The sequence below is a fragment of the Stegostoma tigrinum genome, chromosome 36 (genome assembly GCF_030684315.1).
Source record: "Stegostoma tigrinum isolate sSteTig4 chromosome 36, sSteTig4.hap1, whole genome shotgun sequence".
In the NCBI taxonomy this organism is placed as follows: Eukaryota; Metazoa; Chordata; class Chondrichthyes; order Orectolobiformes; family Stegostomatidae; genus Stegostoma; species Stegostoma tigrinum.
The window spans coordinates 17,946,590-17,970,722 of NC_081389.1; the positions used below are offsets into that span (position 1 = coordinate 17,946,590).

At 41.2% G+C, this 24,133-nt stretch overlaps 1 protein-coding gene across 1 annotated transcript; it reads left to right on the forward strand.

Moving 5' to 3' along the window:
* The first annotated feature begins 381 nt into the window (after positions 1-381).
* Positions 382-24,043, forward strand: LOC125446852 (complexin-3-like). The gene is made up of 3 exons (XM_048520773.2): positions 382-745; positions 13,051-13,138; positions 18,607-24,043. The coding sequence occupies exons 1-3, from the start codon at positions 588-590 to the stop codon at positions 18,829-18,831; spliced, it is 471 nt and encodes a 156-aa protein (XP_048376730.1). The 5' UTR covers positions 382-587; the 3' UTR covers positions 18,832-24,043.
* Positions 24,044-24,133: the final 90 nt, after the last annotated feature.

The following is a 24,133-nucleotide window of genomic DNA, read 5'->3' on the forward strand; positions in this document are numbered from 1 at the left end:
ACCAGAAATGCTTAATCACGTACATAGTTTGTGGATATGAGGGATTATTAAGTTCCCAACATGTCAAAATTAAGAATAAGAGAAACAAAAGAAAATCCAAAATAATTCCATTAGATTTTACCCTTGTGCTGAAAATTGATCTATAGTTTTTAAGCACTTAAAATGTTGGTAACGATTGGACATGTGCCTGTTGCCTTGACAAGTCTGTACATCCTTCTGGTTCCTTCTCAGAGACATCAGTGACAGCCTAACCTCCTGCTGTTTGTACCCGGCAGCGTGTCACACGTGGGGTAGCTCTATCGGGCTTTCAAACCAAACAACAAACTTCATCCAGGTTTGATATCCGCAATGAAGAGCGGTGACTGGCTGCCGGAGCGAGGGTGGGAGCGAGGGAGGAGAGAGCGGGCTGCCCACCAATCTGCAAGCTGTCCTTTCCGTGGAGCGCTGTCCAGGGAGCGTGGTGCTGAAACTTCATCCGACTCCCCCAACCACTACCAAAGCAGGCAGGCAGACACAGCACACTCCGCGCTGGGAGCTGTTCAACAAACGACCTTCCTGAAAGCGAGCAACTTCTTTCAGGCAGCGCCATGGCATTCATCGTCAAGAACATGGTAGGCGGACAGTTGAAAAACTTGACGGGGGGACTTGGCGACGATAAGGGCGATGGAGAAAAGTCGGAAGCTGCAGCCCAAGGCATGACACGAGAGGAGTTTGAGGAATACCAACGGCAGCTGGTAGAAGAAAAGTAAGTGTTTTTTTTATTCTTTGGACCCTAGCCAAGAGTGTGCTCCCAAACTGTAATCCCCAGGATAACATTTACATAACAACGACAATGTAGAGAGCCCAATGTCCGGCTTATTCATTAGGGTGCTAAGATATAGTCACTTTTACACACTTTCTCCTGCAGAGATTTTGCCTTTGTACTCCGTTCTCTGTATTCATTTAGACAGCGAGGAATAATTCAAGTGCCACCATAGCCCTAATATCAACTGATGAGATTCTAGTCAATAATGTAAAGGTGTACAAGAATGGGCACCTGGAATTGTATTTATTTTTACATACTAAACTATTGGGGTTCACCATCAATCTCCTTCCCCTGTAGTGAACAGTCAATTATCTAAGATAGGTTGTTTGCAAATTTGAACCTGACTCATTGAATGTCTGAATCTTTAACGAATGATTGAATTATTAAATGGTTAAGTTAAATGATTCAACATCTTTCACCAGATCAAGAGGGTGAAACCCCCATCTGAAATGTTTTGTAACCTTTAGTATTTGTTGCTTTGGTGTCATTTTCAGAATTTTTTTTATTCGATAGAGAATTTTTGTCAGAATTGTTGCCTCAAAATGAAGGGGCATTCAATCCAACATGCTTGATCTTTGGAATTGTTGACCAAATGGCTCTCCTCCAGAGACCTTTGGGATCATCTGGAATTATCTTAAGATTTTGTGCTCCTGGCCACAGAAACTTGGATGAAAAAAAGCTCAAAGATCCTCTAAGTGTTTTATCTGTGCCAGTTATTTTCAGTAGATAATTTTTGATACTTGCAGGATTTGCCCATCACACCCTATCAATGTCATTCTCCCACCCCCCAAACCTGTCATCATGAATATTATGTCTTCCCATGATCCAGTTTTCTCCAAAGAGAACAATCCCACTTTGCTCACAAATTTGAACCCGTCATCTTTCCAAGGCCTTCATTTGCTTTTAGCAGGCTCAGGGCTGAAGGCTGCAGATGGCTGACTGTTCTCTGGGTAAATGCTTTGCTGCTTTCTCAAGGCAAAATTATGGAGGTGGGAATGTGGGGGCGTTCTCATCTGTTCATCATTCCACCCACATCAGGTTTTGTAATTCCTAGTTCGTCAATCAAGCCATCACAAGATGCACACTTTTAAGCTTAAAGCCAAGGGTTTGAGAGGAGATTTTAAAAGAGGAGGTTGGGAATGCATTGCCTGGAAGGATAGATGAGGTGGACAATCTCACAACTTTTAGAACATATTTGTATGAGCACTTGGAAATGTCTTAACATTCAAGATAATGTGACTAGTGTAGCTTTGGTAGTATAGACTTGATGGGCTGAATGGTCCTCTTGGTACTGGATGATTCTATGATTCAAAGCTGTGTTTTTTTTTCCCTGTCTCCCAGCATTGTAATATCCAGGAAAGCATTACCAAGGATTAGCTCAAAAACAGAAATTGCAGGAAAAGGTCAGCAGGTCTGGCAGCATTTGAGAGAAACCAGAGTTACCATTTCACATCCAGTGACCCTTCCTCAGATCTGATGTAATTGGGAAAGATTAGCTTCCTGACTCCTTGAGGTGTACTGCATGGCATACTTTGCAATTATCCAGTGATTTTACAATTTCTCTTAAAAAAAACTCCATATTTCATTACAATAATCCATGTAGTATATTTCTGCAGTTTTTTTAAAGAAAAGGCATTGCTCGCACGTAAAATGCATGTAACAGACATTTGATACATCATGACTAATGTTAACTAAAAAAGGGTTAACAGTTGCATTTCAAATAAATTTGGAATTATTCCAAAAGCCCAGATTGCTAACAGCGAAGTGGGGTTTATTTGAGACATTTCCAACAAACGATGTTTAAAACTATAGATTTAACATGCCTGAACCGGAGTTACTGTGGGTCATTGTGATTTCATTTGACATACGGCTTGTTTGTGAATAAATTTCCTGCGGCTGCTGTGCGGCCAACCTGTACATACACAGGCAGTCCATTTACTGTCGGAGCCATCAGAAGGGCAAAGTTTTTTTTAGAAAAGCCTGATTCATTCTGGATGTTTTTGTTTGAATATAGTCATGTAGTCAGTCCCCTTCTTCCTTTTTAGCATTGTGACCAGGGTTTGATGGTGGAAGTTGGGAAAACAGTTTTAAGAAGTAAATCCAAGAAGTAGACAAATGGAAATTGTCAAACGAACCAGGGCGAAGGAGAGGGAACGGAGATTTACAGTAAATTTACAGACAGGATTGGTAAATCTGAGAGCGAGGGCCTACTTTCAAAGAGGAATTGATGAATATTTGCAGAGTGCAAAAATTATTGAGGAAAGAGCACAGCAAGCAGATGAATTGGATAGTTCTTTTAAAGGACTGGTTTGAGCATGATGGAATGAATGGCCTTTTCCTGTGCTGCATTATCCTATGCTCCCCTACAGGATGTCATATTTCACCGAATAGGATTTAATGATTGAATATCAATAGGCAGACTATGAAATCTGGGATTAACATTTGCAACGCATTCTAGCCTAGTGACAATAGGCTGAAAGATAAAATGATTCATGAATCACCACAGTGTGGAAACAGGTCATTCGGCCCATTAGATACACACCGACCCTCCACACAGCATCCCACCCTAGTCTATGCATCCCTGGACACTGTGGGAAACTTGGTATGGCCAATCTACCTAACCTGCACATGAGGGGCATGAGGGGCAAATGTTTTCCACAGAGGATGATGCATGCCTGGAATGAACTTCCAGAGGAAGTGATGGACGCAGGCATAGTTACAACATTTGAAAAAAACACTTGGATAAGCACGTGAACAGGAAAGGTTTGGAGGGCTACGTGCCAGGAGCAGACAGATCAGGCTAGTTTAGTTTGGGATTGTGTTTGGCATGGACTGGTTGGACTGAAGGGTCTGTTTCCATGCTGTATGACCATATGACTAATTGTTTTAGTTATGTATCAATTTAGCTTTGAGGTGAATCTGAAACATCTTAACAGTGATAAAGGTGATGGATTTGTCAGACAAAATTTTAAGCCTCTTCAATTCCCATCCAGTCTGTGATTCCATTCCTGACAACATGAACTGGAAAGTGGAGGCAATTCCCTAGTGATATTGTCTATTCTGGGGATGCAGGTTCAAATTTCTTCACAATAGATGGTGAAATTTATTTTCAATAGAAATTTGGAGTTAAGAGTTTAATGATTAACACGAAACTGTTGCCAGTTGTTGGGAAATCCTATCTGATTTATTTTAGGAAGGAAACTGCTGTCCCTGCTTGTTCTTGTCCAGTTTTTATAGACCAGTGAGCCTTACCTCAGTTGTTGGTAAAGTGTTGGAAAAGGTTGTAAGGGATAGGATTTATAATCATCTAGAAAAGAATAAATTGATTAGGGATAGTCAGCATGGTTTTGTGGAGGGAAGGTCGTGCCTCACTAACCTTATTGAGTTCTCTGAGAAGGTGACCAAACAGGTCGATGAGAGTAAACCGATTGATGTGGTGTATATGGATTTCAGCAAGGCGTTCGATAATGTTCCCCACAATAGGCTATTGTACAAAATGCAGAGGAATGGAATTGTGGGAGATATAGCAGTTTGGATCGGAAATTGGCTAGCTGAAAGAAGACAGAGGGTGGTAGTTGATGGGAAATGTTCATCCTGGAGACCAGTTACTAGTGGTGTACCGCAAGGCTCGGTGTTGGGTCCACTGCTGTTTGTCATTTTTATAAATGACCTGGATGAGGGCATAGAAGGATGGGTTAGTAAATTTGCAGACGACACTAAGGTTGGTGGAGTTGTGGATAGTGACAAAGGATGCTGTAGGTTGCAGAGAGACATAGATAAGCTGCAGAGCTTGGCTGAGAGGTGGCAAATGGAGTTTAATGCAGACAAGTGTGAGGTGATGCACTTTGGTAGGAGTAACCAGAAGGCAAAGCACAGGGCTAATGGTAAGATTCTTAGCAGTGTAGATGAGCAGAGAGATCTCGGTGTCCATGTACATAGATCCTTGAAAGTTGCCACCCAGGTTGACAGGGCTGTTAAGAAGGCATACAGTGTTTTAGCTTTTATTAATAAAGGGATTGAGTTCCGGAACCAAGAGGTTATGGTGAAGCTGTACAAAACTCTGGTGCGGCCGCACTTGGAGTATTGTGTACAGTTCTGGTCACCGCATTCTAAGAAGGATGTGGAAGCTTTGGAAAGGGTGCAGAGGAGATTTACTAGGATGTTGCCTGGTATGGAGGGAAGGTCTTATGAGGAAAGGCTGAGGGACTTGAGGCTGTTTTCATTAGAGAGAAGAAGGTTGAGAGGTGACTTAATTGAGACATATAAAATAATTAGAGGGTTAGATAGGGTGGATAGGGAGAGCCTTTTTCCTAGGATGGTGATGGCGAGCACGAGGGGGCATAGCTTTAAATTGAGGGTTGGAAGATATAGGACAGATGTCAGAGGTAGTTTCTTTACTCAGAGAGTAGTAAGGGAATGAAATGCTTTGCCTGCAACGGTAGTAGATTCGCCAACTTTAGGTACATTTAAGTCGTCATTGGACAAGCATATGGACGTACATGGAATAGTGTAGGTTAGATGGGCTTGAGATCGGTATGACGGGTCGGCACAACATCGAGGGCTGAAGGGCCTGTACTGTGCTGTAATGTTCTATGTTCTATGTTTTACATGTGACTCCAGACCTACAGCAGTGTGGTTGACTGCCCCCTGAGCAGTTAGGGATGAACATTATATGTTGGTTTAGCTTGCAATGCCCATATCCCGTGAGTGAATTTATTAAAAAATGATTCACTTACTCAAAGGGACTGGCAGCATCTGTGGAGAGAGAAACAGAGCTTTTCTCTCTACACATGAAAAACATATCAAATATTCCTGTTATTCTCGTTTGTTCAAATTACTACATTTGCCTTTGTTGCGAATGAATACAGTTGCACTGAAGTAACAGTATCCTAGATCATCGTGATTGATTATGACACAACATACAAGGTAGGATACAATTTTTATACAAAATGTTTTGTACAGTGGAAGTTTATAATTATGTGAATAAGAAATACTTGGAAAGATATGGGCCAAGTGCACTAGTTTAGTTTGGCATGGACAGTTTGAACTTTAGGATCTGTTTCCGTGCTGTATGACCCTGTGACTCTACGTTGTTCACTGACCTGAATTATTCTAAAAGGCTACATGGAAAATTCTATCTTGAAAGTATGGAAATATATTGTCAAGCTAATATTCCAGCTGTTCATTAATGTTCCTGCCCTTTATTGTCAGGGATCTTATGCAGTCATAGGATTACATTTTTAAGAAGTGCTATGGGGATAAGATGGCTGGGAGAAATGCCAACAGTTATTTTAGCAGTGAGTTGCAAGTAATTCATTTCAAGTTATCCTAAGTGGAAATGTAATACTTCCTAATTGCTGACCAAATGACACGTATGGGCTTTGAAGTATGATACATCACATCATCTACCTAATGAGAAAACTGTAGGTATGATATCAAAATTCCAGCATTGATTTATACAGAGCAAAATGATGCACTAAACTTTTTCATTAACTCCAATGAGACTAGTAATTCTCATCACATTTATAGTTTCTTAATTATTCCCAATGATAAAATGGCTTTGTTGCTCTAAAATCATAGAGGAGTGTGGTTCCAATGATTGTTCCCTGCCACTTTGAGTGAATGTCAGTTTATAAAGCTGTAGGTGTATCCATACTTTACAAGTAGGCTCAATTTCCATCGTTATAATGGGTTGCTTCATACAACACTATATCTGATAGTGGATAATCCTTGTGATTGTTAACATAAAGGATGAGCTACCAAAAGTAATTCTTATTTCTGGTTTCAAAAATTAATATCTGCAAGAAAAATATCTGCATGAGTCTCTTTTAATAAATGGAGAATTGATTGCCATGATTTTTGTAAATGCACATAAGTTTAGGCTAGGATGTGAGTGGAGTATGAAGATGAAGAATCTGGTGCTAAAATTTTCTCATTGAATGGAATTGGGAACTAACTATGAGTAGTGGCAAAGATCAATCTGCATCAGCAATTTCCTTGGACAAATGGAAATGACATGAATGTGGACAATTCATCAACATCAGAGCTGAAGATCAACATTTCCCTGACTGCTATTCAAGACTATATTTGCTTTCCTTGCATGAGCTATTTCAAGGGAATCACAGTTTTGATAGTGATTTCTGAAAATAATAGTTACCATATTTTTGTGGCAATATTACCTACCTTGAAAGTGGAATCATATGTAGACAGAATAGCGAAGATGGGGTTTGGTATGCTTGCCTTTTACGGTCAGTGCATTGAGTAGGAGCTGGGAGTTCATGGTGCAACTATACAGGACATTGGTTAGGCCACGTTTGGAATACAGCATTCAATTCTCATCTCCCTGTTATGTTATGAAAATGAAAGATTTGAGTGATAGGGAGAGGCTGGTTAGGCTGGGACTATTTTCCCTGGATCATCAGAGGCTGAGGGCTGGCCTTATAGAGGTATATTAAATCATAAGGGGCATAGATAGCAGGCATAGCCAAGGTCTTTTTCCCAGGGTAGGGGAGTCCAAAACTAGCGAGCATTAGTTTAAGGTGAGAGGGGAAAAATTAAAAGAGACATAAGGGGCATTTTTTTCATGCAGCAGGTGGTGCATGTATGGAATAAGCAGACACAGGAAGTGGTGGAGGCTGGTACAATTACAACATTTAAAAAGCATCTGGATGGGTATGTGAATAGGACGGGTTTAGCGGGATATGGACTAAATGATGGCAAATGGGAGTAGATTAATTTAGGCTATCTGGTTGGCATGGATGAGTTGGACCAAAGGGTCTGGTTTTGAGCTTTAGTGCCACTCTATGACTCTATTTTGATCCAATCATAAAAGTTTTGCATTTTAAAAAACTCACCATTTATTTAACAAAATATTGTATTAATGTGTGTCTTTTAAGATCCTACCAAATGGAATTAGTTACTTATTTAAAAAGAAATAAAAACTGCTTATTTAAAGAACCTATGTTGGCTACAGGAAGACACAATGAGTTAGCCCTAATGTAGAGCTTAGCTTGATGCGTGTTGCACTGCTGGAGGAGACTTATCAGGCTACATTTGATTGTATTTGCCTATTAATGTGTCTATATAGTAACAAGTGACATTTCCCAGACATTGACTTTCATTTGTGAAATTAACACTGTACATTTATCTGAAAAAGATGGTTCATGTTTGAGCGTTGCGTGCTGAGCACTGACTGGTTCTGGTATTGCTGGTAAAAGCCTAAGTAAATTATCACGTCATACAGTAACTGAGTTAAGGTGATTTCAAGGCTATCATCTAACACGCGTGCACACACACACACACACACACACACACACACACACACTCGCACACACACACACTCTCAAACACACACACACACACACACACACACACACACACACACACACACACACACACACACACACACACACACAGATTGTGGGAGGGAACCAAGTGAGTATCCTGTCTTCTTCTCATCCTGCCACATTAAAGTTCAGAATCGGCAGCCTTGTTGATGTCCTTGCTATCCTGACATAACTAATACCCACTAAAGGTCTTCAATTAGCATCAGAAGGGACAATCATCAAGCAAGAATCCTGGAAAGGGGTTTGGCTGTTATTTGCTTGTGAGCTACCATAGGAGATCTTCTGTCTGAAGGAACTCTGTTTCTGAACAAAGGACTTGTCACCAGAAAGAGGCTCTCTGAGAGGGCTCCCCACCACACCAATTAACCAGCTTGTAACTGATGTCCATTTAAAGCCCACCGGCTCCCACAGTTACCTAGAATACACCTCCTCCCACCCACCCTCCTGCAAAAATTCCATCCCCTATTCCCAATTCCTCCGCCTCCGCCGCATCTGCTCTCACGATAAGACATTCCACTCCCGCACATCCCAGATGTCCGAGTTCTTCAAGGACCGCAACTTTCCCCCCACAGTGATCGAGAACGCCCTTGACTGTGTCTCCCGCATTTCCCGCAACACATCCCTCACACCCCGCCCCCGCCACAACCGCCCTAAGAGGATCCCCCTCGTTCTCACACACCACCCCACCAACCTCCGGATACAACGCATCATCCTCCGACACTTCCGCCATTTACAATCCGACCCCACCACCCAAGACATTTTTCCATCCCCTCCCCTGTCTGCTTTCCGGAGAGACCACTCTCTCCGTGACTCCCTTGTTCGCTCCACACTGCCCTCCAACTCCACCACACCCGGCACCTTCCCCTGCAACCGCAGGAAATGCTACACTTGCCCCCACACCTCCTCCCTCACCCTATCCCATGCCCCAAGATGACATTCCACATTAAGCAGAGGTTCACCTGCACATCTTCCAATGTGGTATACTGCATCCACTCTACCCGGTGTGGCTTCCTCTACATTGGGGAAACCAAGCGGAGGCTTGGGGACCGCTTTGCAGAACACCTCCGCTCAGTTCGCAACAAACAACTGCACCTCCCAGTCACAAACCATTTCCACTCCGCCTCCCATTCTTTAGATGACATGTCCATCATGGGCCTCCTGCAGTGCCACAATGATGCCACCTGAAGGTTGCAGGAACAGCAACTCATATTCCGCCTGGGAACCCTGCAGCCTAACGGTATCAATGTGGACTTCACCAGTTTCAAAATCTCCCCTTCCCCCACCGCATCCCTAAACCAGCCCAGTTCGTCCCCTCCCCCCACTGCACCACACAACCAGCCCAGCTCTTCCCCTCTACCCACTGCATCCCAAAACCAGTCCAACCTGTCTCTGCCTCCCTAACCTGTTCTTCCTCTCACCCATCCCTTCCTCCCACCCCAAGCCGCACCCCCATCTACCTACTAACCTCATCCCACCTCCTTGACCTGTCCATCTTCCCTGGACTAACCTATCCCCTCCCTACCTCCCCACCTATACTCTCTCCACCTATCTTCTTTTCTCTCCATCTTCGGTCCGCTTCCCCCTCTCTCCCTATTTATTCCAGAACCCTCACCCCATCCCCCTTCTGATGAAGGGTCTAGGCCCGAAACGTCAGCTTTTGTGCTCCTGAGATGCTGCTTGGCCTGCTGTGTTCAGCCAGCCTCACATTCTATTAACACCAATTTGGCTGCTGATTACCCTCCACCATCTGTGGCTTTCATTCTGCATCCCTCTACCCTGCCATCACTTCACTTTGGCTTGGAGTTCTTCATTGATTTTGGGCCTCTGGTCGATGAATTACCAACAAATGCAATCATTCTTCATCACATTGTTGAGTCACAGACTGGTTCTCAATTGGCAGTCGTTTGTTGGTGGCATCATTTCCAGTGCTGGTTGTCCTTGATCCTTCTATTTTTGGGAGAAGTGACTGAGAGGCACTTAATATGCAGGCATTTCCCAAAGTATATGACAGAAGTCTCACCCGCCAACAGGTGAGATTGCCGTTGTCTGCAACAAATACCCCCTCACACTAACAATGAGTCACTTTGATCACCCAACCAACATATTACAGAGAAGGACACAAAGGGTTAAGTGAATGCAAGTTGCACATTTGATATTTTAGCTGAGGCATAGCGTGTGACAGCAACATGAAGGGAAAGTTTAGGGGGAAAAAGACACTTCGAATTTGCTGTTTAATATAAGCCAGTGAAATGTGGTTGTCAAACATTGAACTTCTGTTAAGGAAATGAAGCACACTTTGAAAATATCAGCATTTTTTAACAGTTGGCTTGGAGCCTACAACACAGTCAGACATAACAAAATTGCACAACTTTTAGCATGATGCTACTGTGCAATGAATCTTTGAATATCCACATTCATTTCACTATGATCACTTAATGTCTGAAAATTATCATAGAAAACAACCAATAATACCACCTCCTGAATTATAGGGGGAAATTGTTCAGTCATTCCACTGTATCACTAAGTCCATACGGTTCGTTGAGTCAGGAGTAAGAAAATAATTTCAAATGCAAGCTAGACAAACACTTCATAGTGACAGTACTTCGGTGATGACGAGAATTGTCCTCATGGGTTGAGATAAAAATTTGGCAAATGTTGCAAACCTGACCCTCAAACCACAGGTCAAATGCAAGTTAATCAGCATCTAAAGAGAGGTTAGAACAGGTTACTGTCTCCACCACAACTCACTAGAACTGACATCGCTTTCAGATCGTTAACCTGTTTGTTTCTTTTTTCAAAACTCCTTCGTCAGTTTTTTATATGCTTACAATGTTTTTTGATACATTAGTATCTATATATGGTTGTGACGTTTAGCAGCTTTCTTGGCCTGACTTTTAAAGAAACACTTCAAGTATTTCTAAAGGGGAAATAATTTGAAAAGTTCATTGTAGCTGTTAGTACACTCCAGTCTCTGCAGTCAATGCCAACTACACTTCCTCCTTTTTTTGAGCTACTTTGTATCTGTAATATAGTCATGAGCACATTTATTCTAAATGAGTTAACAACTTTGCTTAAATGCTACCCACTGCAACTTGCACAGATTAGCATATTGTTCAATGTTTTCCTGCAAGATTCTCCTTTCATTCTCAACTTTCACTCACTGTCCTCTGACTCCGAAAGACAGTGGGTTGGATGTTATGGTTTCAGAGCAAAGTGGAATGGGAAGGGTGTGACAGGATTAACCCCACCCCCACTGTATCGCCGTGTCGATCCTAGTATTAACAGAACAATTGGTAGAAAGGTCAGTCAGTGATATGAGGGGCTGCACGGCTGGTTTGTGATACAGAGTGACACCAACAGTGTGAGTTTGATTCCCTCATCAGACGCTCCTTCGTAACCTCTTCCCTGACCTGAGGTGTGTTGACCCTCACGTTAAACCACCACCAGTCGTCTCCCCCTAATGAGAGACCAGACTCAAAATTTGGTAAGACTATGGCAACTTTATGGTTATGAGACCAATTGAGCATTAAGGGTGGAATGTTAGGCCAGACAGGGGTTAAGATATGAACTGGAAATTGACCACAGCCATCCACTTAAAGACCCCCCAGTCCTCACACGGTTGGTCTCTCATTTTTTTGTTAGGCCAGCCAAGACACAGTAAAGAAATAAAGCCCTCTGATATCCAATCATTGCCATGTTTAGCCTGACATTCATAGGCTTGGTCCCACTGACAGGCTGCTTCCTCATACTTGTAGTAAACACTCCCAATGTTTTATTTTGTATCCAGTGCAACTGATTTGACCTGTGGTTTGAGGGTCAGGTTTGCAACATTTGCCAAATTTTTATCTCAACCCATGAGGGCAATTCTTGTCATCACCAAAGTACTGTCATTATGAAGTGTTTGTCTAGCTTGTATTTGAAATTATTTCCCAATAAAGGAGTGGGCAAGGAAGGATCACAGTCAGTTGCCTCGCCAACAAGCCTGATAGCTTGTTAGTTATGTTTTCGAAGAAACTATTTGGGCTTGTGATTTCCAGCAAGCAATTCCCCTCCATATTGTCCCAGTCTTCAATGTGTAGGGATAGGAGAGGTGGGAGAGTGCTGCCTGCCAGATTTGCAGTGGTAGCACAATTCAGTTCCAGGCACTGGTGAAGAGACGTTGCACACAAGATTCTTCGGAATGATACAAAAACTGAAAGCTTATACCAATCAGGAAAATATCACCAGGCTGGGATTCTGTTTTTTGCCTAGAAAAAGGAAGGCAGCCTAATTGAAGTCTTTACAATGATAGAAGGCTTTGATAATGTTGATGTAGACCCTTTTGATCTCTATGTCCTTATTTGCTGCCCTCTGCCTGTATTGCTCACAGAAGAAGTTTTTTCACTGTATTTCAGCACACGTGACTACAATAAATTAAATCAAGTAAAAAAAATCAAAAAGATAACTTCACTTGCAGGAGAGGCTAGAACTAAGGATCATACCCAAAGATTGTGAAGATTAACTCTATTGTTGAAATCGGGAGAAATGTTTTAGCCAGAAATTCATGAGAACGTGGAACTCAATACTACACAGAATTGTTGAGAGAACTAGTCTAGATTAATTGAAGGGAAGCTGGGTAACACTTGACGGATAGAGTATTGAAAGGATTTGTTGATGGGATTAAATAAAAAAGGGTTAAGAGGAGGCTACACTAGATTTGTTGGGTGCAATGGCTGTTCCTGGGCTTTGAATTAAATTAGATTGGAAACGCACTACACAGATTTGAATCTAGATTTAATGCTGGGACACAGTCAGAATAGTTACATCGGAGCACCATGCCAAATCCTCCTTATACTTTTGTTAAACTGTACGCTCTGCAAACTGGATATCAAGTGGCTCTAAATATACATTTAATTACAGGATGGAGCGTGATGCCAATTTTGCTCAAAAAAAGGCAGAACGAGCAACATTGAGAACACATTTAAGAGACAAATACAAGCTCCCAAAGGTAAGCTGCTTATTTTTGTTTTGATATTAACATCAACACGATAATTTTATTCAATTTTTCTCAAGATTATTAGGATAGTGTTGCTGTTGTTGTTAATACCTTATTATTACCGTTGGGCCTATTTTACTAATTGATTTCATGTGAACTTCATGCCATGTTAAATCTTCTTGCACACAGTTTTCATGCAGATATTAACTGTGACCATAAGAAACTACAACTCCTCAAATCCTGTATCTATCATTCCTAGAGTGCTTAAAGGTTCTTGATTTAAGTTTCTTGAACAATGCACGTCATCATAAGAATGTGAGAGAAAAGGTAAAGCAATTTGTGTTAATGTCTTGGTTGTCACTACTGCTACTTGATGGTATCTGCCCCTCTGTCAGGACCTGGCTGAGAGTAAGGCTTGTTTGGAATAGGTTGATGCCTCCAATCCTCTTCCTCTGCACTTAATCTATGACCTGTCTAATGATCAATGGGACAGGATACATCACCATAGAGTCTTTTGAATGGACCAGACCAAACCAGACCCATTCAAAGTATTTTAAGGAGAAAGTCTAGACCCTGACTTTTTCTTATATTAAAGGCAAATTTAAAGGGCTATATTCCAGATTCAATGAAATGTAATAAGCAAAATATAATTTATCCAAATACTATAGTTAAATTACAGTAAAAGAAAGAATTTTGAGTAACTTAACTATTGGAAAACTCAACACAGTAACAAACACAGTAATTATTACTAATTAACTGTTCCAATATAGTAACATTCCATAAACACACCCAGTGGCACAAAGACAAATTCAGAAAAGAGATTTTCTCTCACGTACAACCCAACAGCTGAGGAAGACAATCCCCAGCTTTTGGCTGGATTTGAGAGGAAGGAACAATAGCTTTCACTTTTTCAAAGATTCCAACAACTGCTTAAAGCTAATTTAAAATCCTGCATCTGTGAGAGCTTGACCACACCCACTCAAGATGCTTTCTTCTACAATAAAGTCCAAGGCCTCCCAAGTTGTTTATCTTCTCACAAACCTGTTCCCCAATCTCTCTCTAAAAGAAAACCAGGACAAAACACACCTTTTAAAGCCACAGCATCACCACATTTTATAGACCAGAAATGTTCAATGGTTTATTGTACAAGAGCAATCAGTACATTACTGGTCAGGCAGAATTACTAGAACTCTTGGGAATTGTACAAAATCTACTCCTTATGACAATTACTGTTGAACTTTCAGATCCCACCTGCAGTCAGAGTGACAGCTGTAGAATAGGTCGCTCTCAATGTAACATGAATATTAACTCCTTCAGAACAATGATCTTACACAACATCTCCCAATAAGATTTTACTGAACAGTTAAGCCATTTTACATAAATGTATATAACTTAATTAAATTTACCACAACATTATATCAAGCATCCCCACTCACTCCCAAACCTGACTTCTCAAATGCATGCAGTCTGAACATTTCACAATGTTCACAGATAGCATTCTCTTTGGACTTGGAGAAATGATTTTCTGCTGAAAGTCTATGACTTCGGTTCAGAATTATGGATCATTTCTCTGCTACAAGATATCCTTCATGGAGGACTTTATTCCTAGCAAATCTTATAATTGGACCGCTATTTTTAGTTAGAAAATCCTTAATCTCCTGACAAACTTTTTAAGGTACATCAGAGTTCCTCCATAACAGGCCATTCAAGGAAGCAGTATTCCTGTGAATTTCTATCATGGAAACAAGCTGCTCAATCAAAACAAGGACTTGCATCCTCGTATTTCTGGCGTAGGCAATATCTTTCCAAATAGGAGAGGTGTTCTCATTTTTGCAATATCCTGGATGCTTACACCTAGCAATTCTTTACCTTCACCTGTTTCTGTGGGCATTCATCTGGCTCACTTGGAGTTGTATGAAGCTTATCTCCCATTGTTGATCATGTTGGACATCTTCAGTCACCCTTGGTGGTTGTTTGACTGGTGATGTAAGAATGTTTCAGGTGCCCAGTCATGTTAGCCACTGCTCACTCAGCACCATCATGCTTTACAGAACAGGGAATGGTCAATGGTTTGTTCCATCTCTGTTACTGGTGTTGACTGTTCTGTTACCTCAGCAATATCTATTAGGGATTCCTTCTTTTCAGTCTGTGCTTCCCGCCACACAATGTGCTCTGTTTTGCCTTCTGATAACAGCTGTGATTTACAGGCCTGACAATCCTGTATAATCTTCGATTTCACAGTTCTTTACAAGGTCTTCAATCTCACCGCCATACTGGACTGTAGACTTGGCAATGCCAAAGAGTCCACAGTGTCTTTTCCAGTATATCTGCCAAAAGAGCAGCTGGAATAGCTTGTTTTCTTTCATAATCTGAGAGCGATGTGGCAAATGCTGACAACTGCAGAATCGCACCTAAAGTTTAATGTAGTGTTTTCAAGCACGGACTTTTTGGGCCAATACCTTTGCTTGTTACAAACGGTCAAAGGGAGACACCGTTGGATATGATTCACTCTTTGAGACAAGTGCAATGTATCTAGCATCACACTTGCACTGAAATTCAACACTTGCTACATAATGTGTGCAAAGAGTTACATGAACAACCAATTTAGGATTGTCTGCTGGGCTCGCAGTGTCATTGAGTCATACAGCATGGAAATAGACCCTTCCATTTAACTCATCCATGCCATCCAAGATTCCCAAACTAAATGAGTCCCATCTGCCTGCATTTGGCCCATATCCCTCCAAACCTTTCCCATTCATGTACCTGTCCGAATGCCTTTTAAATGTTGCAACTGTACCCCCAGCTATCACTTCCTGTGTCAGTTCATTCCTCATAAGCTCCACCCTCTGTGTGAGAAATCTGCCCCTCAGATCTCTTTTAAATCTTTCTCCTCTCAACTTAAAATTATGCCCTCTAGTTTTGAACTCTCCTACCCTAGGGAAAAGATCTTGGCTATTCACTTTATCTATACCTCTCATGATTTTATAAACCTCTATAAATTCACCCCTCAACCTTCTATGCTCCGGTGAAAAAGGTCCAAGAATATCCAGCCTCTCCCTATAACTCAAAGCCTCTAGTCCTGGTAACATTCTCATAAGTCTTTTCTGCACCTTCTCCAATTTAATAATATTCTTCCTGTAGCAGGGAAACCATAACTGTACATAATACTCCAACAGTGGCCTCATCAACGCACGTACAACGTCAAAATGACATTCCAACTCCTCTACTCAATAGTTTGAGCTGTGAAGACAAGTATGTCGAATGCCTTCTTTACCACCCTGTCTCCTTGTTCATCATGTGGTTATACCCTGATTGCCATTACTGGCATCTCATAGTATCTGCCACCTCTGCTCAGTATGTGACTTAGAGTAAATGGTGTTTGAGGTGGTTTGTGTCCATAAATCTTCCTTTCTCTATCTTTTGTCCAGGGCCTGTCTAATGATGATTGGTATAAAATGCATCATGCTATGAAGTATTTACAAAGACACACTATTCTTATTTCACGATTGTGTTTTGCACAAGAGAGACAAGTGCAAAACAACATCAAAAGTCAAGCATTATTCTCAGAACTCTCAGGAGCTGCACAGAATACATCTTCCTACTAAGACCAGTGTTGAACTCATTGTTTCTGTCCATAGACATCAACCGAGTGGGTGGAAGCTCAATGTACCGTGGTCACGAACTCCTTCTGAACCATGACCTTATATTACAACATTCAAAGTTATTCAGTGCCTCATTTATGCCTCCCAACATACCCTACAGCCCCCTACTGAATCCAGGATTGTCTTTGGCTCCCTTCCCTTAACTGATAGGTTATTCTAAACAATTATGGATATTTGAGGAAATTTTTTTAACAAAGCAACCTCTGCACTACTTCATTCTGCCATTCCCTTGTCCTCCTGGCCTGTATTCCTTTGAAGTATTATTCTTCACTTTTTGTTTAATACATGATGTAACAGACTGAGATCCTTCCATAATTCCAAATAATGTTAGTTTGTGTTAATGTAACCTCTCCTCAGAGCCAGTTGGGATTATCCTTATTGCTGTATCATCTTCAGTGTAGCTGCTTTACATTTCATCTGACTGACTAATGTATAATGAATTGAAGTCATTCCCTCTAACTTGGTAATTACTGTAGGTTTCTTTCTACCCAATTAGGGTACAAGAAGGAGCCTCTATTAGTTCAGATATGCCTATAAAGATAACATGAATACATAAATAAATATAAAAACATTAGAAAAAGGAGGCGATGCGGCGCAAGCATTCACTAAATCTATAGCCAAATTGATCTTTGTGTCATCCACTCTTCAACCCATTCTTCTTAAAGTGCCTACTCCTGATTATGTTCTGCCTTATGTGAAAGTAAACATTCAGATACACACTTAAGAATAATTAGTTTCGAGGTGTGGGGAATACATTAGTCTAAATCAATCACAATGGGTGGTTGAGAAAGATAGAAAACATGCTTATACTTTTGTGTAAGATGCTTCAATTATTTCGGTAAAGCATAAAACCATTCAAAACAATTAAATTAAACAGATTATTTAAATGCCAGACAAAACATTCTTTATGAAAGCAGCAGCACTTTTGTTACTGATATCATGCCCTATGATCACAACCTGTGGATGTTACCTTGGGAAGGATGAGAAGATAAGTGGAGTTGTTCTTCTGAGCTGCATAAGAAAACCCTGGGTAGCACTTGCCCTAGAACTCCATCTAACCAGTTTCAGTCATCCCTGGGTTTCTTTCTCTTCCTGAGTTCATGGAAACAAAGTTACAGAGACCCAGAAGACAACGTAGGTGATGCTTAGAATGAAAGAGATGAGAGTTCAGAAGAACAACTGCCATAGTTCAATCAGACAGAGAAAAAAATAAACTTTTCCAAATTAAAAGTGTATCAGAATAATTGAAAGAGCTGAAAGTTTAAGTTTGCTTGAGTGCTGTCACAGGCAGGTTTGATGTATTGTTAAGGGGGTGGTTTCAGGATCCTGCAATTAAGATATTAATTAAAAGGTATTCCAGAACCTGAAGTAGAAACAAGCTCAACCTTGTAATTTGACCTTGAATGTCAAGTGAAATTGTTGTGGATAGTAATTTACTGAATTTAATCCCCTGTCAAAGCTACTGTTTGCCTTATTTCTTCTATTAATAACCATTACAATGAGCCTCTTGCTGTTGCTTACAGCTGTTTATATGTTCTCATGTATGTTTACAGATAAGAACAGAAAGTGCTGGAGAAATTCTGGCATATTCTGTGGAGAGAGAAACAAAATTAATGTTTCGAGCCAAAAGAGTTGAACTAGGTTTCTCCGTCACTTCCTACTTTTATTTCAGATCTCCAGCATCCACAATATTTTGCTTTTATATTTGAAAAAGGGATTAAATAGTCAGGATGTGAATTCCGAGGCAGACACAAATTTGGTGGATCAAGTAGGCTTCAATGCGCAGTGGATATTACAATGAACTTTTGTTCTTCCCAGAGTGAATTAGATGAAAGCCAGATCCAATTGGCTGGCGGTGATGTGGAACTGCCTAAGGAGCTGGCGAAAATGATCGAAGAGGATAATGAGGAGGAGGCAGAGAAGGACTCGGTGTTGGGGCAGTTGGCCAACATTCAGAGCCTTGACCTCGACCACTTGAAAGACAAAGCTCAAGCAACTCTGCAAGACTTCAAGCAAACGGCAGAGAAGTGTTGCCTCATGTGAGAAAGGGGGATCAGTTTCCATAATACTCACAGTGACATAATGGATAACGAGAATTACAGACTATGAGACAGTGACCTGAAAAAAGCAAAAGGTCATGGTGAATAAAATGCAAAAATTGTTTAGACACAAATCAGGTGCAGTTTGCAAAATCTTGACTGTACAATTTACACACCAGTGAGATTTTCTAGCTTACTCCAATGTCTGGTTTCTTTTGCTTTGAGTTGCATTAATTTGTAATGCTGAGTGAGGTTTTGGCTTGACTACCTGAACGTGGGGCATGGTGAATCAATGTTTCTCTTCTCAATAGCCCTGGTGTATTTCACTGTCCAATAAGGGTCATAGGGAGCATTATAGGAACATGGCGAAATTGACCTAATCTGCAAATTGCTTAGTTGTTTCGCACTGTCAATGAAAGACTTGTTACATAGTTGATGCTCCAACTAGATGATGCAGAAGGTGCAATGGGTCAAAATTTGACAACCAGTAAATTATATAATTAAATGGTTTTCTTTAAATTATTACTCATTGTGGTTGTCCTGCAACAACTACGTTAATCCTGAGGTGCTAAGAATTACACTAACAACAAAGATAATCAGCTATGCTTGCTTGCTAGGAGCTACATATTGCACGGATCCTGTACCATGTAGGGAAGAGTCTTTTCTGAATTAAACAAAAGCACGGGAAAACAGTAGACCCCCAGTGCATTCTCCATGGTAAAGCCTTGATGAATAAATATCAACTTACCAACCAATCAGGCCCCTTTTCTCATGCAGTATAAATTGTTGTTCATGTTAAAATTTAGAATTCTTGTGTTTGTCCTGATGAGTGCAAGACAAAAGGAATTGATACCATGTCTTTTTGATCAGTAAAATTGCTTTCTTTGTCTGATACAAAACAACTGATTGGCTTCACAGTGGCTCAGTGGTTAGCACTGCTGCCTCATAGCATCAGGGACCCGGGTTCAAGTTATAGCCTTGGCTGACTGCCTGTGAGGAGTTTCCTCTGGGTGCTCTGGTTTCCTCCCACAGCCCAAAGATGGACAAGTTAGGTGGATTGGCAATGCTAAACTGCCCATTGTGTCCAGGGATATGCATGCTGAGTGGATTAGCCATGGGAAATGCAGGGTTATAGGGATAGGACAGGAGTGTGGGTCTGCGTGGGATGCTCTTCAGAGGGTCAAGGTGGACTCAATGGGCTGAATGGCCTGCTTCAACACTGTAAGGATTCTTACAAAAAACAGTGATACGGTGACTCTGTGGTTAGCACTGCTGCTCACAGTGCCAGGGACCTGGGTTCAATTCTAGCCTTGGGCGTATGCCTATGTGGAGTTTGCACGTTATCCCTGTGAATGCATGGGTTTCCTCCAGTTGCTCTGATTTCCTTGTGAATTCCAAAGATGTGCAGGTTAGTTGGATTGGCCATGCTAAATTGTCCATTGCATCCAGAGATGTGTAAGCCAGATGAGTTAACCATGAGAAATGTAGGGTGTTATGGGTCTGGGTCTGGGTGAGATGCTTTCCAAAGGCTGGCATGAACTCGATGGGCTGAATGGCCTCTTCCATACTGTAGGATTCCATGATTCCTTGAACTCTTCAGCAATTCAATAGCAGTTACAGTGGGCCGAAGGAAAGTGAAGGTGATGGTGTTCCTTCCCAAAAAGGCATTATTAAACCCAATGAGATGTGACCAATACCAACTTTTTATTTCCACTTGTTTTCTATCTAACTTGAATTCAAATTATCATCCTTGTGATGTTTGAACTCAGAAATTCTGACTCATCAATCTATGACTCCAGATAGCCCACTAATATAACCATTTAACTGCCTTGCCTGGATTATGATGCTACATGTTAACATTCAGTCACATGGCTTCATCAGATTAACCTTGCAATTAATTTCCTTGCTTTTTCATGGTGCAAAGCCCATAAGATATGGGAGCACAATTAGGCCACTATTAGGCTGACCGAGTCTGCTCTATCATTTGATCATGGCTGGTACGTTTCTCAACTCATTCTCCTGTCTTCTCCCTACAACCCTTGATCCCCTTACTAATCAAAAGCCTATCTATCTCTGTCTTAAATATACTCAGTGATTTGGCCTCCGCAGTCTTCTGTGGCAATGAGTTCCATTAGATTCACAACAATCTGGTTGAAGAAATTCCTCATGAGTTCTAAATGGTTGTCTCTTCATTCTGAGACAGTGCTCTCAGGTCTTAACCTGTTCCACTAGCAGAAACATCTTCTCCACATTCACTCTTTCCAGTCCTCTCAGTATTCTGTGAGCTTCAATTCAATCCCCCTCATCCTTCTAAACTCCGAGTATGAACCCAGAGTCCTCAACAGGTGCTCATATGACAAGCCCTTCATCCCTAGGATCATTTTTGTAATGACCTCATCCAATGCCAGCACATCCTTCTTAGATACAGGGCCCAAAACTGCTCACACTATTCAATATGTGGTCTGACAAGAGTCTTATACCACCTCAGCAGTACATCACTGCTCTTGTACTCTAGTCCTCCTGAAATGAAGGCTAATATTGCATTGGCCTTACTAACTGCTGTCTGAACCTGCACAATAACCTTGAGAGAATCCCAAACTAGGACTCCTAGTTTAGGAGGAAATTTAAGAGGACATTTAATGGCCAACCACAACCACAAATTGCATGTTGGAAAGACTGAGTAAGGATGGGAAATTTCCAATCCTAAAGATATGACTGAAGCAAATGGTTAGTCTAATAATTGACGACAGTTACTATGGTCACCAATACGAAGATTAGCTTGACATTCCCAGATGCATGCAAAGTGAGTTTGAGGCAAGATATTTTCTAAACAGCCTGTATAGAGATGCTATTACACACCTTAGGAGCAGTTGGAACTTGAACCCAGGCCTATAATTGACTTCCACTATTGGATCTAGAAATCAGGTGCAGAGAGGAAGGTTTATCATGGTGTTAAATACAAATAGAAATTCAAGCAGGTGTAAAAGTACTTTGTAGAATTCTTTAGTTGTCACTCTTAACTTTGTTAAATTTGCCTACAGCATCTGCTACTTTTATCGAGAGTGCAATAGATTTGAAATTGCCTAACTCCAATGCTTTAAACCTTAGTTCAGAGTCAATAGGCCTGTGCGCTGCACTGCAAATTCCTTTCTTTCTACTAGATAACAAAAGCTTTTAACTGGCAGGATAGTATGCAAGGAAAGCCAATCTCTGGACACTACTTGGGAACAGCATTGGCAGTTTGGGAACTGCCACTTAATGAGCAAAGGAACATATCAATGGTAGGCACAGCCCAGGTCAATGGTTTCCAGACTTTTTGCTGGTGTGACCCCCGTTAATGACTTAGACTTCCTATGACCTTTAGACTGAAATATCTGAAGGTAGATAGCTGTTGAACCTTGCTGGGAAGGTTAGTTCTAGGCTGGAGGTGATGTGGATGACTGGAGTTAAGTGTGGGAACAAAAACAAAGTTACTGCAAAAGCTCAGCAGGTCTGGCAGCATCTGCGGAGGAGAGAACAGAGTTAATGTTTTGGGTCCGGTGACTCTTCCTCAGAAGTGTGGGTACGATCGGTTGAATGGTACTTTCTCTAATTGAAAAGTGAATACCTATCTATCCGTTAGATTTTTTGCAGCAGCAGCAATCAGCCCTTTACAGCTGTCCATTAGGTCACACCCACCGATAAAAATTAACTGCAAACATTTACAGGGGGCCTCAGCGCTGTCAGAAAGCAGGCTGACCTTCAATTCACAGCTACAAGTGCTGCAAAAAGTTTGCGACACCGAGATCTCATCCTATGACCTACCTCGACCCAGTTTGGGAAGACCCGTGTAGAGAGGAAAGTATATCCACTTATCTTGATGAATTAACATTTTTTCTACTGTGCACAAATGTAAATTGCCAATTAAGAGCAAGATTTTCTTGTTCTCAGAGAAAATAATGAGTTAATATTTATGACTACTGATCCAGGAGCTCTGTGTGCAAGTCTTGCTCCAGGACTTTGTACAGGACGTTGGTTAGGCCACTTTTAGAATACTGCATTCAATTCTTCTCTCTCTGCTATAAGAAAGATTTTGTTAAACTTGAAATGATACAGAAAAGATTTACAAGGATGTTGCTAGAGTCGAAGGGCTTGAGCTATAGGGAGAGGTTGAATAGGCTGGACAAGTTGGATAGAAGGGTGGGTTCCTGTGCCATACAACTCTATGCCTTAGCAACTAAGGAAGCTGCGTTCATAAGCAACCAGTTTGAGTATCAACCTGCAAAGCCTTCGAACACTCATGAATGGCAGGCAGCAAGAGTGGGAGAGATTCCTGGTCAGCTAAGCAACACATCAAAATTGGACCCTCGATTATGACTGTCTACAGCTGTAAGGTACCATGCACATATCGCAACAACCTGGACTCCACGAAGGGCTGGTTGGTTTGGCAGCCAGCATGGTCCAAATTGGTTCAATACCCCCATTCCACTGGTGGGTGGTTTGTAAATTATCACCTTGCCCCTATACATTGTCAACCAGCCTTTGTGTAAAAAAGTGAAACACACTCCTTGTTAATCTAATTGAATGAATGATCTTAATTCCCTCTTGATTAAATAAACTCTGCAGTGGGAGGGATTTCTTGACAATCAGTAGTAGTGCTCCTACCTCTGAGCCAGAAGGCCACTCTGCTCCAGCAGTGTGTTAATAACTTGTCCCAGCATATTAATTCAAAATATCCAATTTGTTAAGCTTGATGTGTGCATGAATCTGAAGTCCGATCTATAGCAGGCTTAGGCCCAGAGCTTTAAAACCTAATTGGGTCATTAGTCATCACCAGGGAACTCAGAAGGAGTAGTGCATGTCATTAACATGCACCCGAAGATTTGTCATTGTTCTCCCCACCCTCAGGGAGCAGGGACAGTCTTTTCTGTTAGGGCCTCTAAATGCGGGACAATAGCGTCCACACGGCAATTTGCATGGCCCACAGCGAGGGAATTAAAATAAAGTTGTTGCATAAGTTATTTTTCTCTTTAAATGATGGGAATAGTTCAAAACGCGGAGTGTGTAAACATTTCACTATTCATTGCAAATGAATTTGATCTTTATTTATATTGACACTTAACAAATGAAAAAAAATTAAAAAGTAAACACTCTGAGTACATATATTTTACATTGAAAGAGCAAAATTCATTTTCATCCTTCCACTATGAAAATTGTTAAATATTTCCTTCATGTTGCAAATATTTGTAAAATTATTCATCTATTACACAAGCTTTAAGTAAATTGAACTCTTTACAAACAAATCACAGTACCAGATCTGACAATGC

Coding starts and splice junctions, on each gene's coding strand:
- LOC125446852 (XM_048520773.2), top strand. CDS start 588: ATGGCATTCATCGTCAAGAACATGGTAGGCGGACAGTTGAAAAACTTG. Junction 746..13,050: donor CGGCAGCTGGTAGAAGAAAA/GTAAGTGTTTTT, acceptor ATTTAATTACAG/GATGGAGCGTGATGCCAATT. Junction 13,139..18,606: donor ACAAATACAAGCTCCCAAAG/GTAAGCTGCTTA, acceptor TGTTCTTCCCAG/AGTGAATTAGATGAAAGCCA.